We start from the raw sequence: 22,389 nt of genomic DNA on the forward strand, positions 1-22,389 counted from the left end.
TTGTTAATAAAAGACTTTTATATGTTTCTAGTATTTCAAAACCTTGAACCATACTTCTAAAACAAAAAATATATATATACAAGTGAGACCGTTCTCTGAATAGCCGGTAACGTGAATCTAAACATAGATTTCATCCTCCGATTAGACCATGTTTGTTTAATCTTATTTGAAAAAACATTTATTGTTAAAAATAAACTAACCCAAGCATTTACTAAAGTTATTTTGATGGGAAAAAAAGATGCTTGTGTGACTTTCAACTCACTATAAAATGAAACGAAGAAAGAAAGAAACATCATCTGTTTGTTTGATCGTACATAAGTATCTCTGTATTCAGATTTGAATCAGAGAATAAAACATTTTTTTATTTTGACATCCATCTGCCCTTATTGTCTTCAGATTCCAATACTAGTCAACTTCGACCATTGTTTATGTATTAGATTATTATGCATGAGAGGACTTTCCCTAATAATAGCAGTTAAAATATAGGAATCGAGTAACAAAATGACGTGTCAAGTTAGAATAAAGTTTATTTCACACAGTCATTTCACAACGGTTTTCTGGAAAATGATTTGTCTTACTAGAATAATTTTCTTTACACAATTATTTTACAATGATTTTTTACCTTAAAATCTTATATTATAATAAAAACATTGAATGTAAAATGAATGAAACTGAAGTGATCGTTCTTAATATTATCTTATTGGATATAGGAAAATATCCATATTAAAATAATATATTAAGAGTTATGATGTAATTATATAGAAAATATAGATTGTGGATGTTATATTTCTATAATGTTTGGTGATCTCTAGTGTGACATATAGAGCCATAGTGGGTGGTAAAGGGGAATGTACCAAAGTTTACCAGCGGAAGACCGAAGGAAAAAAAGAAGTCTTCTCTTCTTTTTCCACTAACCCCTCTTCCTAGAAAACCCAAAACAACTTCTATTTGAAGGGCACCTTCAAGACAAATGAAAAGCCACTCACTATCCCCTTTGGTCACAAAAGGAGCTGAAACATGATGTTCACTTTTGCCTTTTCTTTCTCTTCTTTCTATTCCAATATTCAACTTGTTTTAAGACACACCCACACATGCGTTGAATCAGTCTTCTTCTGCGCCTAGTCTACCAACTCTCTCAAACAAACACACCGTCAACATTTTACTATATTCATCCTATAAATACACATCCACCATCCACCATCCACCATCCACCATCTCCATCGTTATCTTCGTGCTCTCTGCCTTTCTCACTTACTCACTTTCTCTCTTCTTTTTATCCAAACACTTTAACTTGTTTCTGGTGCAACAAAAAAATGAAGTTTGGAAAAGAATACAAAGCACAAATGGTGCCGGAGTGGCAAGAGGCATACATGGATTACAATTTTATGAAATCCCAGTTGAAGGAAATCCAAGGTTTCAGACAGAGGAGAAGAGCTCCTGCAGCGACACCAAGAGGACTGAGGCGAAAGCTAACAATGTACAGAGCCTTCAGTGGTCTGACAAACAGACAGTACCACCCTCTGAGTCCCTCCGGTGACATCGAGAGCCAGCACATCGTGGCGCAGGCGGTGAACCGGGGGGGTTCGGAGAGATACGAAACGACGTTCCTGATGAGCTCAGACGAAGGGGGGGAGTACGAGTTGGTGTACTTCAAGAGACTGGACGACGAGTTGAACAAGGTGGAGAAGTTCTACAGAGGGAAAGTGGAGGAGGTGATGAAGGAAGCTGCTATGCTGAACAAGCAAATGGACGCTTTCATCGCCTTCAGGATCAAAGTTGAGAACCCAACTGCTTCCTTTCATCGCTCCCTCGAGATGACTCGCCTTGCCTCTGATGTTGCTTCTTCAACCGCTGTTCTTTCTGCTTCCACACCCAGAGGAGCCAAACTCAACAGTAATTCTTTTTCATCCCTTCTTTTCAAACTAAACAATCCACCCTCTCAACTTTTCCACCAAACATTCATCTTCATGTGCAAACTTAATAAATACAAACCAGAAAAACTCAATGTTTTTTTAGAGTTCTGTTAATACAAAAAAAGGCATGAATTAGTTTATACAATTTATTAATGTTATAAATGCTTTTAAAAATTTATTCAAATAAAGTTTTGATAACAATAAAAAATATTATTGACTGATTACAAATTATAGATGTCAATTAATAATTATTATAAATGTTGACAATTTTATCACACGTAGTTAATATATTAAATTGTGGTATAAAAGCCTTTTAATCTTGTGAATTCATTGTATTTAAATTCATTTGACTTCAGTTACGTGCTAAGAAAGCGAATGTTAAAATGTTAATTATGTTATGGCTTATTGTATTTTGCAGTTTTAGTGAGATACGCTTCTTTTTTTTATTTTGTTAGATAACGCTGTTGGTTCGCATAATTAATGTCGTGGAAACATAACTTATCTGCAAGATTGCATGTGTTATTTAAATCATATATATTATTCACGATAGTGATGTTTTATTTATTTTAATAGGTTAAAGTATTTAATGCATGATTTATTTGAAGAAGTCTTTAATGTCAAACAGCTTTTGAATAATGTTAGATGAAAGGTTTGCTTCTAGTATAAAATATATCAGTATCATATAAAGATTACTGATTAAAACTTCTTTCACTTATGTTTTCTTAACCATTTTGAATAAAGCAATCAATGTTTGGTTTAAATATAAAAAAAAATGTTTACTAATGATGTACAACAGTTTTATGTTTTCATTTAATTATAAATCATTATGTTAAAAATAATAATTTAAAATTATAAATTAAAAACCTTAAACAAAATTAGTCTAAGAAGAATATGCCAAGTGTTATTGAAAAGTTTGAGATAGGTCTGCAAGTTGTGTAATGTGTGACAGTGTGCATTATGCTGATTACAGGGAAGGCTTCGATGGTTATGGAAGTTATTGAAGAGGGTAGCACTCATCATGAACAATCAGATGATTCTAATGATGATCAAGAAGAACAAGTAAAACAAACTGTTAAACCAAAAGTTGAGGAAAAGAAGCCAAAGAATCTGAGGGGTATTAGACCAGCTCCTTTGGATGTACTTGATCGTGTACAATTCAACAACACCTTTGAAACTCCACGTTCAACTATGAAAGGTGTTCTCAATATCCCTGCCCACACAGAACTACAATTCAGCAGAAAAAATCTGGAAAAAGTTGAGGAACAACTTCAACGCTCATTCATTGAATTCTATCGCAAGCTTCGGCTTCTAAAAAGCTTTAGGTAATGAAAGAAGCTAGTGTATTAGGCTACTTCATGTTTCTCCCAGGTCATTATTATCTAACCGTTTTCATCAAATTAACAGCTTTCTAAATACCTTGGCATTTTCAAAGATAATGAAGAAATATGATAAGGTGGAAATTCAATTACTCTTCTCTTCATTTTTAACATACAACTTTTTCTCCACTGTCACTTCATATAGTAAGTTCATAATGCAGATCACAACAAGAGATGCAGCCAAGGCTTATATGAAAATGGTAGACAACACCCAACTTGGAAACTCTGATGAGGTGAGAGTTCTCAAAAGAAGGCCTTGCATTGAGATTCATTATTTCAATACACCAATCAGTGCAATTTTTTTTATGTCAATTAATCAGAAACTATCATAAATATGGCTTTTAATGTAACTATTATTAAAATTAACATACATATCAGGTTGGGATGGACACAGTGCAAAACCTTTCACACTATTAATTGAGTTTCTCAATGTTTTTACTTGAAACTTCCCGTGGCAGGTCACTAAACTCATGGATAGGGTTGAAAAAACATTCACTAAGCACTTCTACAACTCAAATCGTAGCAAAGCCATGAATATTTTAAGACCAAAAGCAAAGAGGGAAAGACACAGAGTTACATTTTCCATGGGTAAGCCTCAAGATGTTAATGTATAATTTAAAATCTTATTATTTTGGGAGGGAAAGAGAACAAATTTTGATTCTTGTTTCTTCTTTCTGTTGACACTGTCAACCTATTCTCAGGTTTCTTAGCAGGATGTACAGCAGCTCTGGTGTTAGCCCTTATTCTAATCGTTCGTACCCGAAAAATATTGGATGAGTCAGGGAGTACTAAGTACATGGAAACCTTGTTCCCACTGCATAGGTAATTTTTCCAAACTCCATAGCCAAATTCCAAAATCAACATATAAGAGATAAGTGATCTGCATAAGGAAAAATAAGCAACTATGTTACTAAAACTTGGTGCTGAGTAGTTACCATGTTGAACTTTGTTTTTTGCAGTCTGTATGGATACGTAGTTCTACACTTGCTGATGTATGCTGCTGATATATACTTCTGGAGGCGATACAGAGTGAACCACTCATTCATATTTGGCTTTAAGCAAGGCACTGACTTAGGCTACAATCAAGTCCTTCTGCTCGGTTTTGGTCTAGCAGTGTTGGCACTGGGTGGAGTGCTTGCAAACCTAGACATGCAGATAGATCCACAGACACAAGATTACCAAACATTGACTGAACTCATTCCACTCATCTTGCTTCTTGTAAGGAGCTTATGTTTGAAAGATTTTGCCATTAAATATTTTAACGAGTACTGAAGTACATAACCAATTCATTCACTCATTCATTCATTATTTCTCTGCAGGCTGTGATTGCTATTTTATTGTGCCCCATAAACATCTTTTATCGCTCAAGCAGGGTTTTCCTCCTCATATGCCTATTTCACTGTATATGTGCACCTCTTTACAAGGTATAGAAAAATTCTTGCAAACTCAAGGTCTTTGCATTTCCTTACTTTCTAGGGTCGTCTAACACTTGTTGTTTTCCATGTATTTCAGGTCACACTCCCGGATTTTTTCTTGGCAGATCAATTTACTAGCCAGGTTTATTTCCAACTTTAAACCATGGATTAATATTCTTTTCTTACACTCTTTTTCCATGTATTAATTTGACCCTTTTGTGTACTCAGGTGCAAGCCTTGAGAAGTTTTGAGTTCTACATTTGCTACTACGGCTGGGGTAATTTCAAACAGAGAGAAAACACTTGCGACACTAGCAGCGTATTCATCACGTTTTCATTCATCGTCGCTGTTATTCCCTACTGGTCCCGTTTCCTGCAGGTGACTCAATTTGTTATTTTTTTTTCAACTTTTAGAACTGTGTTTGTTGGAGGTAAAAACAGATATGAGCAGAGCTGAAACACCCTTTCTTTTGATTTTCTTGCAAGTGACTACTGACTAATATCATCTTACCGAAAACCTAAACCCTGAAATTTGGACACCCCAATTACTTTTTACTTTCTTCATTTGCTTGTTATCCGTATTTACATCATAAATACTGGGGGTGAAACTGTGATGATCAAAATTTGAAGTTTTTTGAAAAAAAATGTTGTTGAATATGTTGCAGTGTCTTAGGCGGCTGTTCGAAGAGAAAGATCCAATGCAAGGATATAACGGATTGAAATACTTCCTTACAATTATTGCTGTTTGCATAAGGATAGCGTATAGTCGTAACAATTCAATGGTGTGGAAAGTGTTGGCCTGGGTTTTCTCAATACTTGCAGCAGTTGCTTCTACATATTGGGACCTTGTAATAGACTGGGGCCTTTTGCAAAGACGTTCTAAGAATCGCTGGTTGAGGGACAAACTCGCAATCCCTCATAAAAGTGTATATTTTATAGCCATGGTATAACAATTGTGCTTGAAATTATCAAACATGTTTTGCATTTATAATTGATGTTGTCGTTTCTCTATGCTTTGGGAAATTGCTAACAAATTCAACCCGTGCAGGTCCTTAACGTCTTGTTGAGATTTGCCTGGTTGCAGACAGTCTTGAGATTCAACGTCTACTTCTTGCATAAACATGCCATGACTACCATTGTTGCATGTCTGGAGATCATTCGTCGTGGCATATGGAACTTCTTCAGGTAACCATCATAAAATTAATCAGGATTTCAGTGACTACCAAAATCACTATACATTGCAGTGTAATCAATTTTCTTTAACTTGTGCATTAGAAATTAGTATTCCAGCTCCATTTGGAGAAACAAGGATAACTCAGTATGTTTGATTGATCTGAAAATTGATTGCTACATTTCTAACTTTCCAGATTGGAAAATGAGCACTTGAACAATGTGGGCAAGTACCGTGCATTCAAGTCTGTGCCTCTACCCTTCAATTACGACGAAGACGAAGATAAAGATGAGTGATGAGGACTGGGCTAGAACATGGATTTTTTTTGTTTTCCTCTTTCCTTTTTCTAAATTTTGTTCATTCTTTTCGTCTATCCTTCTTCATATGCACTGGGAATTCAAGAACTATTTGGCTTTTGATTAAAGCAATAAAGGTGCATTTCAAGTGTAGAGCATGTAACACCCACTCACATTTTTGTTAATGTCCATAGTACAAACAAGGAAACGTATTACAATTCAATAGATGCACGTTGTTCGTTCGTTTGATCGAGCTCATTCCAAGTGTTGAAAGCACACATAAAGTGGTTGTGATGACAATAAAATGTTTAAACTGAAGAGCAAGAAAAATAAACTAATTTAGTATTATACTTATACAGTAAGCAAATAAAATTATTAAGTACAATTCAAATTAATGATAAACACAATATTGAAGAGAAGTTTTAACCTCCTTAATTCTTTTTTGATTCAAACAAGTTATTTCTATAATTTGCTCCCCCTCTCCCTCCCTTTTCCTTCAACGCACGATATTATGGAGAAATAATGGGTGATAGTGTCATTCTTATTATGAGAAAGAAAGAGATGCTAGAAAACTTCATAGTTCATCCATTTATAACGTCAGTATATCAAAAGTTATATACTGATCCTCAAAAATACAACTCCCAAAACAACCTTTGCGACTTACGTCCCTTTGTCTTATATTTTAGTAGTACTGATTTTTAGAAGAATTGACACTGAAAGAATTGATGTTACAAAATCTTATAGTTATATGAGTTGAAATTAAATAAATTTCTTTTTAAGTAAAATAAATCATATTTCTTCTCTAAGTTAAAATTAAATTTTCCACCTCAACCTTTTCAGAAGCTCCTAATCCTTCTTACTACTCAACAAGCTCAGATACAAGATTTCAGAAACAAGTCCGCAACTGCAATTTCAGTTGCGACATTAAGATTTTTGGCGTCATTTCTTTTCCAAAGTAGCTCTTAATTGAGAATAGCAGTTTCTCATTTCTTTTTCACTACTACCTCTAGCAATTTTTAATTCGGCAAATCAACGGCAAAACAATCCCACCATTATAAAATTATAAAAGAATCATTAAGCAAGAATCCCAACGTCACATTCGGTAACTGAATATTTGTTAACCTAGAGTGGATTAAACTAAACATAACTAGACACGCATAGAGCACACACTTTTGTTACATGGCATGAATCACTGACCAGACAGTAAAATAACAACTGATACAACAGAACCATACCGCAAGTTAAAAATTGGAAATTGATACAGCTTTAATCCAAGAAAATATTTGTCATTCCAATTATTGTGACAAAAAATGAGTCAGTTACAAATGATTGTAATCTATCTGCATTGACAATACAGGTATGCCAGCTTGTTAAGAAACTTAAATAAAAGGGCAATGAAATGAGGTCTCACTTTGGGTCTCGACTAGAAGGAGAAGGAGCTTGGGATTCATTAGGCAATAAATTTTCCTTTTCCTTCACCAACTCAATGGTGGCTACTTCCTCAACAACATGATCGGACCTGAGAATGGATTTTTAGTAATCAGAATGAGCATCAACACTGCTCTAATATTTTAAATTTTACTATAGAAGATCTGTAATTCAAATATCCAAGCTTCAACATCCATACTTCATGTACTTCTAAGGTCATTAACTCAAACATTATATTTTCATCCTCAAGATTTCCATCAATATATGTCAAAGACCATTTTATTCTTTTTGTGAAGAGTACATTCTGTTCAGTTAAAACAAAGTCCATTTAGTCAAGATTTTAGAGGCATTATTATTGACATTGATATAGTTTATTTCTAATAACTGATGTTTGAAAATTTGATATGAATTTGAGGATGGTATGCTAAAAGTTGAATCGAAAAAGATTTTGTTTGGAGGATAAAGTAAATCAATTTTAAAGTGAAAATGTAGGCACATTTTTAAGAACTATAATCAACAAAAAAGGCTAAGAAGATTTACTTTCCTTCAAACCAATTCTACTAACCACAGAATTGAGGTTAGAAACTTCAATTTTTTTCATCAGCACTGTATAAACCAAGATATTTGGGGCAAAACAAAAAGGCTACAAATTACGCAAATTCACACTTAATCAAAGCCAAACTATTTATTTATTTCAAAATGGAAATGGAAATACAACAGAACTACAGAGTTAAAGCAGAAATCCTGCTGTTCAAGGAAAAGAATGTGAATTTCAATTTGCAGAATCAGCATAAAACAGCAGCTAATTTGGTTTAACTTAGCTAAAAACACTAATAAGAGAAAAAAATGGTAAAATGAATCAAACCTCTTTCATAAGCTAAAATAAACTTTTTCATTTTTACCTCTATTAAAGTTAAATGAGTTGAGATTGACAAACTTCCAAAAAGTACTTATAGGAGAAGAAAAAACAAAAAGACAAAATAACTCATTTTTCTTCAAGTCAAAATTAATTTATCCATCTCAACCCTTTCAAAAGTTCTCTCATCTTATTTTATAGTTGCAGCCACATTTGTCCACAATTTCCCACAACAAAACCGCGACTACGAATCACCACAAATTAAAACATTACCTAGATACATAGTTTGTGAAAAGAAACCGATATAATTTACCTCTTTATTTTCTTCTCTTAAACACAACGGTCAGTCGAAAAAATGATCCTAAGTAACAGCTCTTACTTGAGAATAAGGAAGTGAAGTCACTTCTCCCTTATTAATTCTTATTGACTACCAGTTCCAGCAGTTAAACATTGCAAAATCAACAGTAATGTATTCTCCTCCGATCATTAACAGAAGGAAACCTAACGTGACAACGAGCAACTGAAGTATTGGGTATCCTAAAGCTAAACAGGCATAGATCATGTACTCTTGTCATGAAGCAAAAATAAACTAAGATGAAGTAAGAGAAAATTGGGCATTCCAATTATTGTAAGAAAGGAAAACAGGAGGGTGGGGGGTGGGTCTTACTTTTGGTCTTGCTGGGAATTTAGGTTTTCCTTTTCGAATTCAACAATGGCCTGTTCTTCGGCGAGCTTCTCAGCGCGGAGGATGGGCTCGTAGTAGTCGGAGTGGGCGTCCATACACTGCTTCAACGCGGCGGTGACATGGGCGCACTTTTCGAGGAGGTCATCGTTGTTGGTCTCGGCTTCTTGGACGCACTTCTCCCATCCGATGAAGGCGTCGCGGCAGCCGCCCCCTTTCATGAAGAGGCAGAACCCGCACTCTCCTTCTTCTTCCTCTTCCTCTGCTTGGGGGGACTCCGAACCTGCCGGATCGGCAGGGAGATCCTGCGCTTTCGCATCGGATTGGTCCTTCGGAGGTGTGGACATCGTGGTTGCGTCGCAAGATACAGCACCAACAATAAGAAGGAAAGAGAGAACAGATGCTATGGTCTGCTTAAAACCTCCTAAAACCCTTGCCTCTGCTTCTTTAGAACGAAAACCCTCTGTCGCATTACACTTTTGACTCTGTCCACGTGGTCAGAATGTGGCAAAGGGCATTGTTGTAATGCCATATATGGTGATGTGGCAAGGACAGTTTGGTAATGTGATATAATATTTGAAAATTTTGCAGAGAAATGTTTTTCGAGAGTTAGAATTTGGCTTTGAGAGCGGAGAAACTTAGGTTTGAGAACGGTGTGAGAAGTTGGATTTCTCAATGCGGAGGGAGCATCGGGCTGTTGTTGGTGGCGGCGGTGTTGGAATCAGGCGGTTGTTGGTGGCAATGGTCTTAGAATTGAGTCGAGCGGAGGAATGTCCGTGGGAGGGTAAGCGACGATGTTAGAAATCGAGCGGAGGGTAAACGGCGTTTGTCGGAGGGTAAGCCGCGTTCGTCGGACGGTAAGCGACGTTCTGGTATTTGGTAGTGCGAGAACCCACGAAGGGTTTAGAGAAATTAGGGTTTTGAGAAATTTGGGATAGTAATCGCTGCAGTACTACAATCGCGGATTTCAAATCGGGCGATTTTGCTGGTCTGAGGGTAAGCACGATCACCGGAAACGGTAAGCTTATAATTGATTAACAGTGTAACCATTTTTGCATTTGTTGGAATCTAGGAATTGAAAATTCCTTAACATATTTTTTGTCCTTAGGTGCTATTAATATGAGAGATGAGGGGATTGAACACATGGCTGGGCTACTAGAAAAGCGATTGGCTTCACACTAGAAGAAGCTCTCACACTTGGTCGTGCCTTTAGCCATCGTCTTACATTGATGGGTATTGCTGAAACCCACCACAGGTATTAATTACTATTACTCTATTTTTATTTCACTAGTTGATATTTGTTTGTGTGAGCTCTTGTGAGGCCGAATCAATAAAGCAAGGATTGATGACTTTGGTTCATTTTACTGTATTGATTGTATTCCTTGTGTTAATAACTGGTAATAGTAACTTTTGAAGCTGATGATGTAAGAAAACTTAAAAAGGAAAGGGATTCCTGGTAAAAGAATTTGCAATTTTAGGAATAAGCAAGTCAAGTGGGTAATTGAATTTATAAATTATTTCTAATAAAGCCAACTTTCAACATTTTTAACGAGTTGAATGAGTGATTGTCCTCTAATAGGAAATACAGTATCCATGGATTTCTTTTTGTAATTTTGGCAGAAATTCATTATAGGGGAAATTATTGAAGGATTTCAAACTATTTACCTTATATTGCATACATATCAATTACATTATGATTTTTTTTTCTTTTCATCACTTTGTCCGGATCCTAATTAATACCTTTTACAGGAATCATGATTTACAAAATTATAATGGGAGTTTCTGAGTTAACTTGCTTAAGCTCTGTAGTAACTGTAGGTACATATAAAGGATTAACTATTCATTTTGATTATGTTCTCTATTATGAACCTAGAATGTAACTACCAATCATGTAAATTTGGAATTGTATACGTACCAAAATTTCACAATGACACGTGTTTTAGAAATGAAACCAATATGATGGTTATGATACCCTCTTGATTAATCTAATCTTTACTCATTTATTTTGATTGTATAAATTACGTGTTATTGAAGGAATATACTGCTATAAGTAATTGTGGAAATGTTGTATATAGTACTTATATAAATTGGTTGTTTATTAAATTACCTGAGGTGTCTTCATTTTCTCCCATTTTGCAGTTACTTGATCTTCTAGATTTTCTATTACTTTGCCGAAATGAAGTTCTATATGCATCTTATTTTCATTCAACTAAATATTTTGTTTTTATTTGGGAATTAATTCTAAAATTGGAAAACAATTGTCTGTAGCCGCAGAAATTGTACCATGAATTAGATGCTTGGGATAAACTTCAACAAGATTTTCAGCGTGTGAATTGGAGGATCAAAGAGGGATTTGTTCAATGCTATCAATGGGCCATAGCATAATATTCATCTTGTCTTTGTATGTAGCAATTATTAATCTTAAATCTGAAGCTCTTAGAGACTTAATTTAAAGTGAAGAATAATTTGGCATTAATGTTATTGTTGTTGAAAACAGAGCCATCATTTTAGTCGGTGACGAATGTGTAGAAGCTTGGGGCAAGGTTCACACTGATCATCCAATCGATTTCGAAATGTTTAAAAGATATATGCTAGCATCAACAACTCTTTCATCAAGGACTCTGAAATGAATATAGGATTTGTACACTAGTTATCTATATACTATGCTTTAGTTGTATCTTATTTTTTGTCTTTTATGTTCTTGTTAAATTTTAATGCTTTACAGACAGATAACATTTTCCAAGACCCCTACTTTGTTTTTTTTTTCTAATATTTGTTTTTCTTTTTGTTTGAAGCCAGAACTACATAGTGTTGGCTGAAGGCCTAAATGATTGTTAATTATATATATTGCACATGTTTGAAGAAAAAGTCACTTTGATTCAAAAAATTTACCTTTCAATATATTAAGTTGTATTTATGTATTCCCTAAACCCTATCATATAGGTGATCCCCCTTGCAGTCTTGAAGGCAGAAATTAAAAGTGAAAAGAGGCAAATTAGTCACTTAAAGAAAAAATCACTCTGGGCTAGAAGTTTGGAGGAGGTAACATCTGATTTCTTGTCTGCAAAAATATGTTTATATTGTCACTCAGTATTGTCCTCCTTGTTTGTTTTATCCTCAATTAGATTTTCATTCCATCTGATCCATGTATAATGCCAAATATACTGTAGAAAATCATTTTTGTTCATTCACATATGTGGGTTCATCTTGTGCATATCATAAATAAAGAACCTGCAAATGTTAAATATAATTCATAATCTAATCTAATGTATTACAGGTTAGGAAGAAACTTGTAGATATTGTCCTTTTTTACATTTGGAGATAATCAATGTCTTTGGCAATACAGGTTTGCTAGTGGTTCAAATTAAATAAAAGTTATATAATAAATGAATCTCAATTTTTAATCAATAAATTTTACTAATAACTATATGACTTTTGAATAAATTTTAATAAATAATAAAAATACATTAAAAACATATTATCAACATGTTTAATAAAAAGCCTTTCATCACTCAAAACACTTAATATGGATTTCCTTATATTTGTATTCATATTTTTATTACATTAATATATATATATATATATATATATATATACATAAATACATACATAATTTTATAAAGCAATCTCGAGAGATACATAATTTGAAGGGAGACATGGACAATTCCAACTGTAAAGATGATAATAATATTTGAAGCAAAGTAAGTACTTGCTAGGCATACAACTTTAACTGGTTACAACAAATAAAACAAGTTTCAATTCTCAACTCACATATTTCATAATTAACTGAAAATGTTCTGAATTATCTGTATGTATTTATCAATGAAGTTAAAAGGGCAACCACTCTTGCTCCTACCCTTTGTATAGGTTTAATTAATACAATTTAGATTTTGTACTGCCCTTCTATAATAAGTTTTTCCTCTAAAAATACATCTTATTTTAAATATGATGATACCAAACTGAAAATAAAATTAGACTTAAAATCTGAAATTGAAATGGAAGAAAAACAATAAAATAATAATGTATTTTTTATCAAGTGATACCATATATCAAAGCTATATTTGTCAATGGTAGAAGGAACTAAACTAACAGAAGAAAAGGAGTGGCAAAGCACTTCAAGAAGATAACTATAATGCAAAAGAGAAATGAAAAACTTAAATATGCAAAAATCTCAACTTTATTACTCCTATACTAAGTAACAATAACCTTTCCTTGCTTCTAATAACTCTTCACCATCATTCCTATCAAGGAAAATGCATCTTAAACTGTCTTTGATCTTATTTTGAACAGGTTGCCTATATCCCTGGTACTTTCTACTTCTATTCATATAGAATAATTGACCCTTGAAATTGATCTTGTTAGAAAAAAAAACCTTTGTAGTTTTGATTATCCAACCACCTATTGTACACATCACAACATATTGGACAAAAGCTAAGCTGAGTTACTCTACATGTGACAACATGTACTATAGCCTAATAAAGAATACCAAAGAATGAGATAGTAATTGGAACTTACTGCACATATAAAAAATGTTTAACAAGTTTGAGCAAGAGATGAGAGAACCTATATATTCACTAACCCCCTTCTGCAATATGCTGTCATCCATTGTAAGAATGTGATGTGTACTAGAATACAAGATTCTATTACATAGGCACTGTCCACAAATAGCACCAGCTCCAAAAGGATAAGACAACAGACAAGACTAACATAGGAAGGCCTTAGTAAAACTGTATACATAAAGATAAAACAAGTGATTGCTCTTACCGACCAAAAGGTTGATTCGAAATGCTTTACTGAGATTCCAAGTTGCTGCAATGAAGGTATAATGCTCATGGTCATACGAACCCCAATGAGAATCTGTCGTGAATGTCGTACAGAAATTAAATATATAGGAATCTTCATGGTTATGTAGCTCTAGAATAAGAAGTAAGACGATGAATCCTTCCCTCTCCATAAGGATGTTAAGACAATAGGTATAAAAGAAAGAAGTTTATTATTTATTTATTTATTTCATAACTTAGTTAACCTTAAAATGAATATTAGTTGTTGGATCAGTCACCAGTGAAATTACTTTGTACACATTAAATATAAGCCAAAAAATTCAAATATTAAAACATATCCAGTATATCATTACAAATTAGCACTGAAATAATTAAGGATGTTGATACGCTTAATTCCATGATGAAGGCTCAATCATAGTTGTGAACAATTGGAATTAAGGTTAGTATGAGGTTATATATGTGAAAAATATGAATTAAGGTTAGTATGAGGTTATATATGTGAAAAATATGAATTAAGGTTAGTATGAGCATATATCAAATGAGGTAACTTTTGCAGGATTTATCAGGATCTTTTTCTCAACATATGTGATAATTGAAAAATCATGGTATGTAAAAAGAAAAGGTAGGTGAACTTGGTAAGAATAATTGGGTGAGTGTTGTTTATGAATATTTGGTAGGTTTTTTGTGTTGAGTTTTGATTTGTATCAACCCAGGACATTCATCACAATTGTATGTTGTGGGTTTAGTTTACTTGTTGTAGGTAAGTTCCAAAGTGTGATATATAAGTAATTTGTAGAATGTTTTCATAATTAGTCTATATATTTTTATGATGACTTTCAAATTTGATTTTAATGATATAGATTTGGGTTTTGGAGCATGCATTATTGTCAAACACCTTAGACTATGTATTTGAGAAAAAGATGGAAGCGATGTTAGTTTTAAAGGTGAAGTTTGTATTCCATTATTTGCTTAGTAATATTTGCATTGTATTTTGAACAATAATGCATGGTATGTTGTTAGGAATATTTAGGAATTAACAATAGGTAATAGCTTTTGATTTGTTATTCCAGAAATATGGTAATCTTGATATTTAAAGTGTGTTTTTGTGTAAACTAGACACTTTATTTTTTTGTTTTGCAATGTAAATGACAACATTGATTCTTGTGACTGATTGATTTTTTGTTGTGCAGGGTGCATGATATATGATACCGATGGTGTAATTTCGTTTTGGTGTTTTTATACTTGGATAACAAATTTGATATGTTGTTATTTTTAGACTGAGGAAAACAATACTTGACAACTGTAAATTAATTGATAAAAGGAATAGAAGACTATTGTCATATTGTAATTACAAAATTTAAGAAATGTTGTCTTCATCATTTAAGCACTTATTTATGTTTTTATTTATGTTTGTTTTTGGAGTGTGTTCACATTCGTGTTATAAATCATTAAGGATATATGTTGACTTCCCCTTTGTTTGAAATACGATATTCGTGACCAACTTTTGTTTGTATAAGAATGCCTAACAATGGTTCCTTTTTCATAATCGTTTCTATTTATAACAATAGAATTCTGATATGTTTTTAATTATATTGTAGAACAATCCAATACCAATAAGATTACAATTATAAATAAGCACCACAAAAAGGTAGGTCATGTTCCTTATTGTCGCCTTGATCTTGAGGGTTAGTGTTACAAAATGTTATAATTGTACAAAAAGTTACACTCAAGTCACCAAATACACAAACTAGGTGACAATACATTTCTTTATATTTGGTGACGATGAATTCATTACAATACATAAGAAATTATACTATTTACATCCCAAGCAACAATTGTCAATGACCAATCCATGAACCTAAACGATATATGGTCGAATTTGTCCCATTATTTCAGACAAGTGCCCTATAGAGTAAAATGTTAACTTAATTCATATTCTTGACATTTTAATATTTGAGTAACAACACACTTAAAAAGGCCACTAAAGGGCATATTCAATGATTTATAATCTAACAAATTAAAGATATTTGTGACTAACATACACTAAACAAACAATTGTCACCTTACCATCATCTTCCCTGACCCTATGGATAAGATGTTGAATTACAATTGTACAAAATCTTACACCAAGATAACCACTTATTTCTTATTGCATAACTTAAATTTAGAACATTCTTAAGATGGTGGCTTTCGCTTCCATTAAGACCTCAGTACAAAACCAAATGAAATGAGTGAAGATAGCAAACAAAATTGGTGAAGTTTTTTGAGATTGTGCACATGAGCGAAGATTGTTCATAAACTTATATGCAGGTATCTACATAATTGAATCAAGGTAACCACTTAAGTTTAGGACATTCCTAAGTTGGTGGCTTTTACTTCCATTAACACCTTAGTACATAACAAAATGAAATGCAAATGCATTAAATGAAGATAACAAATAAAGTTAGTGAAGTTTTTGGTGATTGTGCACATGAGCTAGGATTGTTCATAAACTTATACGCAGGTGTCCACATAATTGAATCAAGGTAACCACTTATTTTTTACTGCATGACTTAAGTTTTAAAAATTCCTTAGTTGGTGGATTTTGCTTTCATAAACACCTTACTACATAACCAAATGAAATGAAAATGTATTGAGTGGAGATAATAAATAAAGTTGGTTGAGTTTTTGGTAATTGTGCACTTGAGTTAGAATTGTTCATAAACTCATATGCAGGTCTCTATTTAGTAAAACCAAGGTAACCACTTATTTTTTTATTGCACAACTTACATTTAGAACATTCCTAACTTGAAATTTTTGGTTCCATTAAAACTGAGTGGGAATGAAAATTTTAACTAAAATTTTCATTTTGTTACTAGACTTGCCACATCATTAATCCTAAACCACGTCAGACATTTGCTGCCACATCATGCTACGTGAATGTTTTTCAATTGTGTGTTAAGGGTGCTTCTCGGCTTCTTTAACAACCATTCATTTTTCTATATACTTTTATTTACTAAAACCAAAACTTTTCTTATTACAACTTACTTTATTTAGTTACTTCTAGTTATATTCTTATTTTTTAGGATTTAGGATGTACTTGCATACTTTTATTTAAAAAGGTGTTTATAATTTAAAAAATTAAAATTAACAACTATTTTTAGTTTTATACTTTTATTCTAATCAAAATCAGATTGTACTGATCAGTCCAAGAAATAAAACAGTGAACTAGTCTTGGTCTAGTATATAGTATACTACAATAATAAAATTAAGGACTGCAAATCGACAAATAAGTCAAAAAGTGGACAAAAGCCCTAGTTCAAAGAAGGTCCATGATCTTTTTATAAAGTATCTTTTAAATGGTATTTTTATATAAAATTACATCAAAATAAACTTAAAATAGTGCTATCGAAGTTATAATAATTTGATCAGCATACTCTTGTGAATTTGCCTATGTTTAATTGTTTATTTTTCCATGGACAGTTCTTAAAAAACTGTAATGGATTTGATTAGGGTTAGGGTTATGTGAGGGCATTCCTTCCTCCACTCCATATTTTCATCCTTCAATCCCATGCAAATTTCCATTTTATTATTATTATTATTAATTAAGCAATTAGAATTCAAAGTATTTTTGAGATATCATATCTAGAAATCATTATTCACTTTTATATTACATAATTTGAAAATAATTTTTTTCTTAATTTTTTTTTGAAATTATACCATTCAAAATTTATTTTTTGTTTTCAGATTATATAGTTTAGAAGTTATTTTAGTTTTTGAATTACATAGGAAGTCATTTTTTGTTTTCAGGATGTACAACCTGAATAGCTTTTGAACTTTGTAATCTTGAACACAAAAATAAATTTTAAATTGTGTAATTTAAAAGTCTTTCTTCAAGAAAAAAAAAATTGTACAATTTGGGAAGGGCAAATTGGGAACTTTATTATTTATGGAGTGCAAGACGAAATATATATATAGGTGGGGCAAGAAATATCCTTAATTGAGTTAAGAGTGGTTCTTAAAACAGCTATGACTATGGCCCATAAAACCTAAATGCACATTAGGTTTGTGAATATTGCATTCTGCACCCCATGGTTTCAAGCTGCAGCCAATATGGTTGTGAAATGTCTAGTTTGCCATTCTCTTCTTCATTTCATCTCATTCTTCCTCCTCCACCAGATCTGCATCCCTCTCTCCCGCTTTTCCTGTTGTCAGGATCTATCAGTTCACCCATGCTTTAGAGGTGTTATTAGCAAAACTTCCACTATTAATATTTGTCTCCCATGAATACCATAAATACAATTTATTTAGGACTATGTACATGGGAGATCGAGGAGCACTTCAAAAATCCATAACCAACCAATGTATTATAAAATTATTGTAGAAATTATATAACGATTAAATAAACCCAACAAATAATTGAGAAAGAATTTTGCAAACAATGACAAAAGAGCTTATCAATATTGAATAAATTTTGTACTAGAATATACATGTGGAATGTAAAATTTATATTTTGTCTAATCTAGAATATATTTTTTATTTTAATTTGTGTAATGCAGAATATATTCAGCTGACTATAAATATTTATTAAAAAAATAAAAGAAATAAATTAATTAATAGAAATTATATTATGTTAAAATATATTGTGTTTGTTTTTCAAAGCTTATTTTTAATTCATGCATGAATGAATTATAATTTAAGAATCAGTTTATTTTTTTCTTATTTATTTTTTATTTTATAAGTATTTAGAGAAAAGCTTATTCATTAAGTATTGAATCTTTTTACATTCCTTACGTTTGGTAGACTAAATTTTAATAGGTATAATATTAAAATTTATTTACTATACCTGTTTTATGTAAAATTTATAAAAGCCACAAATTACACTTATAATTTGTTAGTTCATAAATGATGCTAATATTTTATTTTATTTTTAAATAAATATTCATTTTTTATGAGATTTTAATAAAATAATACTTTTTACGAATTCTATTTACGTTATATGTTTATATATTTGAATATATATATATATATATATATACATATCATATAATCTCGTAATTGTCAAGCATATCTAGCTTGAATTAGACACTTTTTTTATTAAACTACTTAGCTTCTTAAAATAGGCAAAGAGATTTTTAGCTTAAAAATTTGCGTTTGAACGAAAATCACTACTACACAAGTGATCATGGCATCGATTGAGCGAAATTACTCTGTGCAAGTAATTATTACTCATCGTTTTTTAATATTTCTGGAGTAAAAAATGTCGAAATTAGAAGTTTAGGTAGAGTATTCAACATAGGCAGCTGAAGAAGAATGTACTTTTTGTAATCATTTTCTACTTTTGAATAGTTTTAAACTCATTTGAATGTTTTCATCTTTTCACCATTTTATATAAGCTTGTTGAGAAACATTGAATTCTCTTCAAACAATGTTATTTTTTTTTCTTCACACAATATCCTTGATAGCTGGAAGTATTAATCTTCTTAGGTAGCATAACATTTTGCACCAAAATATGATAAAAATGCACACCTTACTGAGAAAATAGTTGGGCCAGAGTTGACATATACTTATGTTAGGATAGTTGTGGACAATGCACTTGTAGCTCATACCACAAGAGATCTTTGATGTAGAATTTCCTTTAGTGTGGATCATCTTGGCAACAAATGGTGAAGGCATTTCCTGCAACATAGAGGTAAGCCTCGAGAATATTCTTCGTGTTAAAATTAGCTTTGAACTATTTACACTTATCATTTGATCATTAATAATACTCTACATTGTGTTGTATCCCATTAGACTCACAGAACATTTGAAACTCTACATTTTTTAACTCAGTCTCATGGTCACTTTTGATGCTCGAGATATAGAAACCCTGCTTTGTTTGTACTCTTTTGCAGAATATCTCAAACACACAGAAAGACTCACTCTTTTGGACAAGGAAAGAAACCCATGTATACGTGGAGTAGTCAACAATAATGACCATACCATATTTCTTTCCTACTAAACTTAAGGTTCTCGTAGGGCCAAATAAGTCTATATGCAGAAGTTTTAAGGGTTTAGGAATGGAAACAGTGTTTTTAATTTAAAAGAATTTTTTAATTGCTTCCCCTTCTAGCATACCTTACAAAGAAAATGCATTTTTCATGAAAGATTAGGAAATCCTCTTACAAGGTTTTTGTTTGAAAGCTTTGAAATGCGTTTTAAGTTTATTGCCCTAATTTTGTATGCCACAAATATCTTTCATTTTCTTTGGAGTGCAAGTAGGTGACCTTTTGCTTATTGAGATCCACTAATCAACTTGATAGAGATTGTTTTTTTCGTTTGACAGTAAAGGTGGCCTGCCCATCAAATGATAATACTGTAAATGTATCTTTGTTAAAAAAGACCATATAATCACCATTACATTATTGACTTATGCTCATATGATTATATCTAAGCCTTTCAACATTTTTAATAAATACAATGGAAGATATTCATACAAATCCAATATTGGATATCTTACCTCTGTTGGCCCCCACGAAGGATACATTGTCATTGTCATATTTTTGGAGGTCTAAGAATGTAGACTTTATGCTTGTCAGTGTCACGAGCATCCATTATCCAAGAACCAACTTAGTTCCTGACTTCTTCCCGTGTAGCAAATATGTAATAGGAGGAATTATGCTATTTTTTGGTCCTCTCCTATTAGTTTTAGGAGTTTTTCTTTTATGTCTACACTTTGAGGGGTCCACATTTTCCACAATGAGAACATAAACTCCTTTTGTTTTAAAAAAAATATTTTGATATCTCTTTCCTTGAAGATCTAAGCCCAAAAACTTATTAGACACATCTCTAAAAGTTGAAATGAAAAGATTTTGAGCTTTAGAACTCTCATTTTTTTTTTGAATCATGCATACAACATGACTTTTCTCTTCAAGGTTATTAACTTTTTATACATCACAGTCTGCTGAGAAGATCATCATTAAAGAGATCATCCTTATCTTCATCATTAAATGAATAATCAAAAGTTGAAAAAACATAGACAAATGTTTACTTTGTACCTCTTCATATGTGATTGTCGTATGACATAAGTTGGTTCATCAGCTCTACAATTTGAGTTTGTGTCTTCCCATGTAGCCATAAGAATCTTTTTCATCGAGAAGCATTGAATAAGCTTCAGGAGGTGTTAATTTCTCTTTGATAACTGGTAATACTTATCTTCCTAGGTAGCATAACTTTTTGCACCAAACTATGATAAAAGTTCACACCTTACTGGGTAAATAGTTTGAACAAAATTGACATATGCTTATGTCAGATGGTTGGCGGACAATGCAACTTTAGCTTGTATCTGTTGCACAAGATGCTTTGATGTCTCCAAATTCAAGTGGAAAGCTTGAAGACCTTGTTGTTGTGTGTGTGTGTTGTCTGGTTGTTTGAAACTTGTTAATTCACTCCTTAAGATGATCCAAGTTCATTTGAATCTTTAACCTTTTGAAAAAAAGGGTTTTATAAAAAGTTGTTGAAATTTCAACAGGTTGAAATTTCGAAACAACAGGTTGAAATTTCGAAACAACAGGTTGTTTTACCTTAGTAGTTTTTGAAAAGCTTGACTTTGCTGTTAAGTCAATTCAACCGATTGTTTTGACAAATCAACCGATTGTTTTTCTAAAACCCTCAACAGAATTCTGTTAAGTGGTTTTAATCTATTTTAAATGATCCTAACTACCTTGGCTCCTTTATTAAATGCTTTTGACCACTTGGTTGGTCTATATAAAGGTGGTTTTACGCTCCTAATCTTGGAGTAAGAAAAAGAGTTTATCGAAACAGTTTTTCCAAGATTTGAAAGAGCTTTAGATCATTCTTAAGTGTGTGGAATATGATTGGGTTGTATTCTTGAAGTTTAAGCTTTGTAATACCCAGGTGTATTCTATTCCCTTCTTCCTTGATTATTGTATTTCTGTATTTGTGTTGCCAAGGGGTGTTGTGTGTTCTTAAGGTGTTCAAGATCAACACTCTTGGTGTGGTTTGCCAAAGGTAGTGTGTTTCTTGTGGGATTCAAGGGCACTACTTTGGTGTGTGGTGTTTGTAATCTGGTTTTGATTGCATAGTGGAATACCGAGTGGTTTCTGGGGACTGGATGTAGCTCTCGGTGTAAGAGTAAACCAGTATAAACTGCTTGTGTGCTTATCTCTTGCCCTTAACTCTTTAAGTTATGTTTTTAAGTTGTTTTTAATTTTGTTGATAAAAACAACTGATTGAATCGAAGAAACAATCGATTATTTTTTCTGATATCAACTTAAAACAATTTTGTTTCTTTGTTTCCTTGATTCCTTTCTCAGTAATTATGCATTGAATTTCATTATACATTTAAAGTTTGGGAAAATCTTTCTTAAACAATTCACCCCCTTTTGTTTAAGGCCGTATATTCTAACAATATCATATTGATCTTTGATGTAGACTTTATTTTGGCGCAGATCATCTTGGTGACAGATGGTGAATACATTCCTTGCAACATAG

The 22,389-nt window shown here is 32.4% G+C and overlaps 2 protein-coding genes and 1 long non-coding RNA gene across 5 annotated transcripts; 2 read left to right on the plus strand and 1 right to left on the minus strand.

Moving 5' to 3' along the window:
- Positions 1 to 843: 843 nt before the first annotated feature.
- On the plus strand, positions 844 to 6,423 carry LOC137811536 (phosphate transporter PHO1 homolog 3). Its single transcript, XM_068613325.2, has 13 exons — positions 844 to 1,893; positions 2,884 to 3,235; positions 3,318 to 3,366; positions 3,451 to 3,522; positions 3,748 to 3,877; positions 3,991 to 4,111; positions 4,249 to 4,507; positions 4,609 to 4,713; positions 4,802 to 4,846; positions 4,933 to 5,082; positions 5,369 to 5,647; positions 5,752 to 5,888; positions 6,071 to 6,423. The coding sequence occupies exons 1-13, from the start codon at positions 1,314 to 1,316 to the stop codon at positions 6,168 to 6,170; spliced, it is 2,379 nt and encodes a 792-aa protein (XP_068469426.1). The 5' UTR covers positions 844 to 1,313; the 3' UTR covers positions 6,171 to 6,423.
- A 1,012-nt stretch (positions 6,424 to 7,435) lies between these two features.
- Positions 7,436 to 10,444, minus strand: LOC137811534 (uncharacterized). The gene is made up of 2 exons (XM_068613324.2): positions 9,122 to 10,444; positions 7,436 to 7,689 (listed from the first exon to the last, which is right to left on the minus strand). Exons 1-2 carry the CDS (start codon positions 9,481 to 9,483, stop codon positions 7,578 to 7,580), a joined length of 474 nt encoding a protein of 157 aa, XP_068469425.1. The 5' UTR covers positions 9,484 to 10,444; the 3' UTR covers positions 7,436 to 7,577.
- LOC150029118 (uncharacterized) lies at positions 9,995 to 15,318 on the plus strand. 3 transcript variants are annotated; one of them, XR_016518654.1, is made up of 4 exons: positions 9,995 to 10,132; positions 10,245 to 10,391; positions 12,080 to 12,178; positions 15,108 to 15,318. It is a non-coding gene; the product is annotated as an uncharacterized LOC150029118 (long non-coding RNA). The 3 variants fall into 3 exon arrangements; XR_016518652.1 differs by having other exon boundaries at positions 10,017 to 10,154; XR_016518653.1 differs by lacking the exons at positions 12,080 to 12,178; positions 15,108 to 15,318 and adding an exon at positions 11,405 to 11,543 and having other exon boundaries at positions 10,017 to 10,154.
- Positions 15,319 to 22,389: the final 7,071 nt, after the last annotated feature.

This window comes from Phaseolus vulgaris, chromosome 2 (assembly GCF_051622355.1).
Source record: "Phaseolus vulgaris cultivar YP4 chromosome 2, ASM5162235v1, whole genome shotgun sequence".
NCBI classification, from domain to species: Eukaryota; Viridiplantae; Streptophyta; class Magnoliopsida; order Fabales; family Fabaceae; genus Phaseolus; species Phaseolus vulgaris.

What these genes read in the sequence shown, in the direction of transcription:
- LOC137811536 (XM_068613325.2), top strand. Translation starts at nt 1,314, where the DNA reads ATGAAGTTTGGAAAAGAATACAAAGCACAAATGGTGCCGGAGTGGCAA. An exon ending in CGGCTTCTAAAAAGCTTTAG is followed by an intron (nt 3,236 to 3,317) that starts GTAATGAAAGAA and finishes TCAAATTAACAG; the next exon opens with CTTTCTAAATACCTTGGCAT. An exon ending in GTGTATATTTTATAGCCATG is followed by an intron (nt 5,648 to 5,751) that starts GTATAACAATTG and finishes CAACCCGTGCAG; the next exon opens with GTCCTTAACGTCTTGTTGAG.
- LOC137811534 (XM_068613324.2), bottom strand. Translation starts at nt 9,483, where the DNA reads ATGTCCACACCTCCGAAGGACCAATCCGATGCGAAAGCGCAGGATCTC. An exon ending in AATTCCCAGCAAGACCAAAA is followed by an intron (nt 7,690 to 9,121) that starts GTAAGACCCACC and finishes ATCCATTCTCAG; the next exon opens with GTCCGATCATGTTGTTGAGG.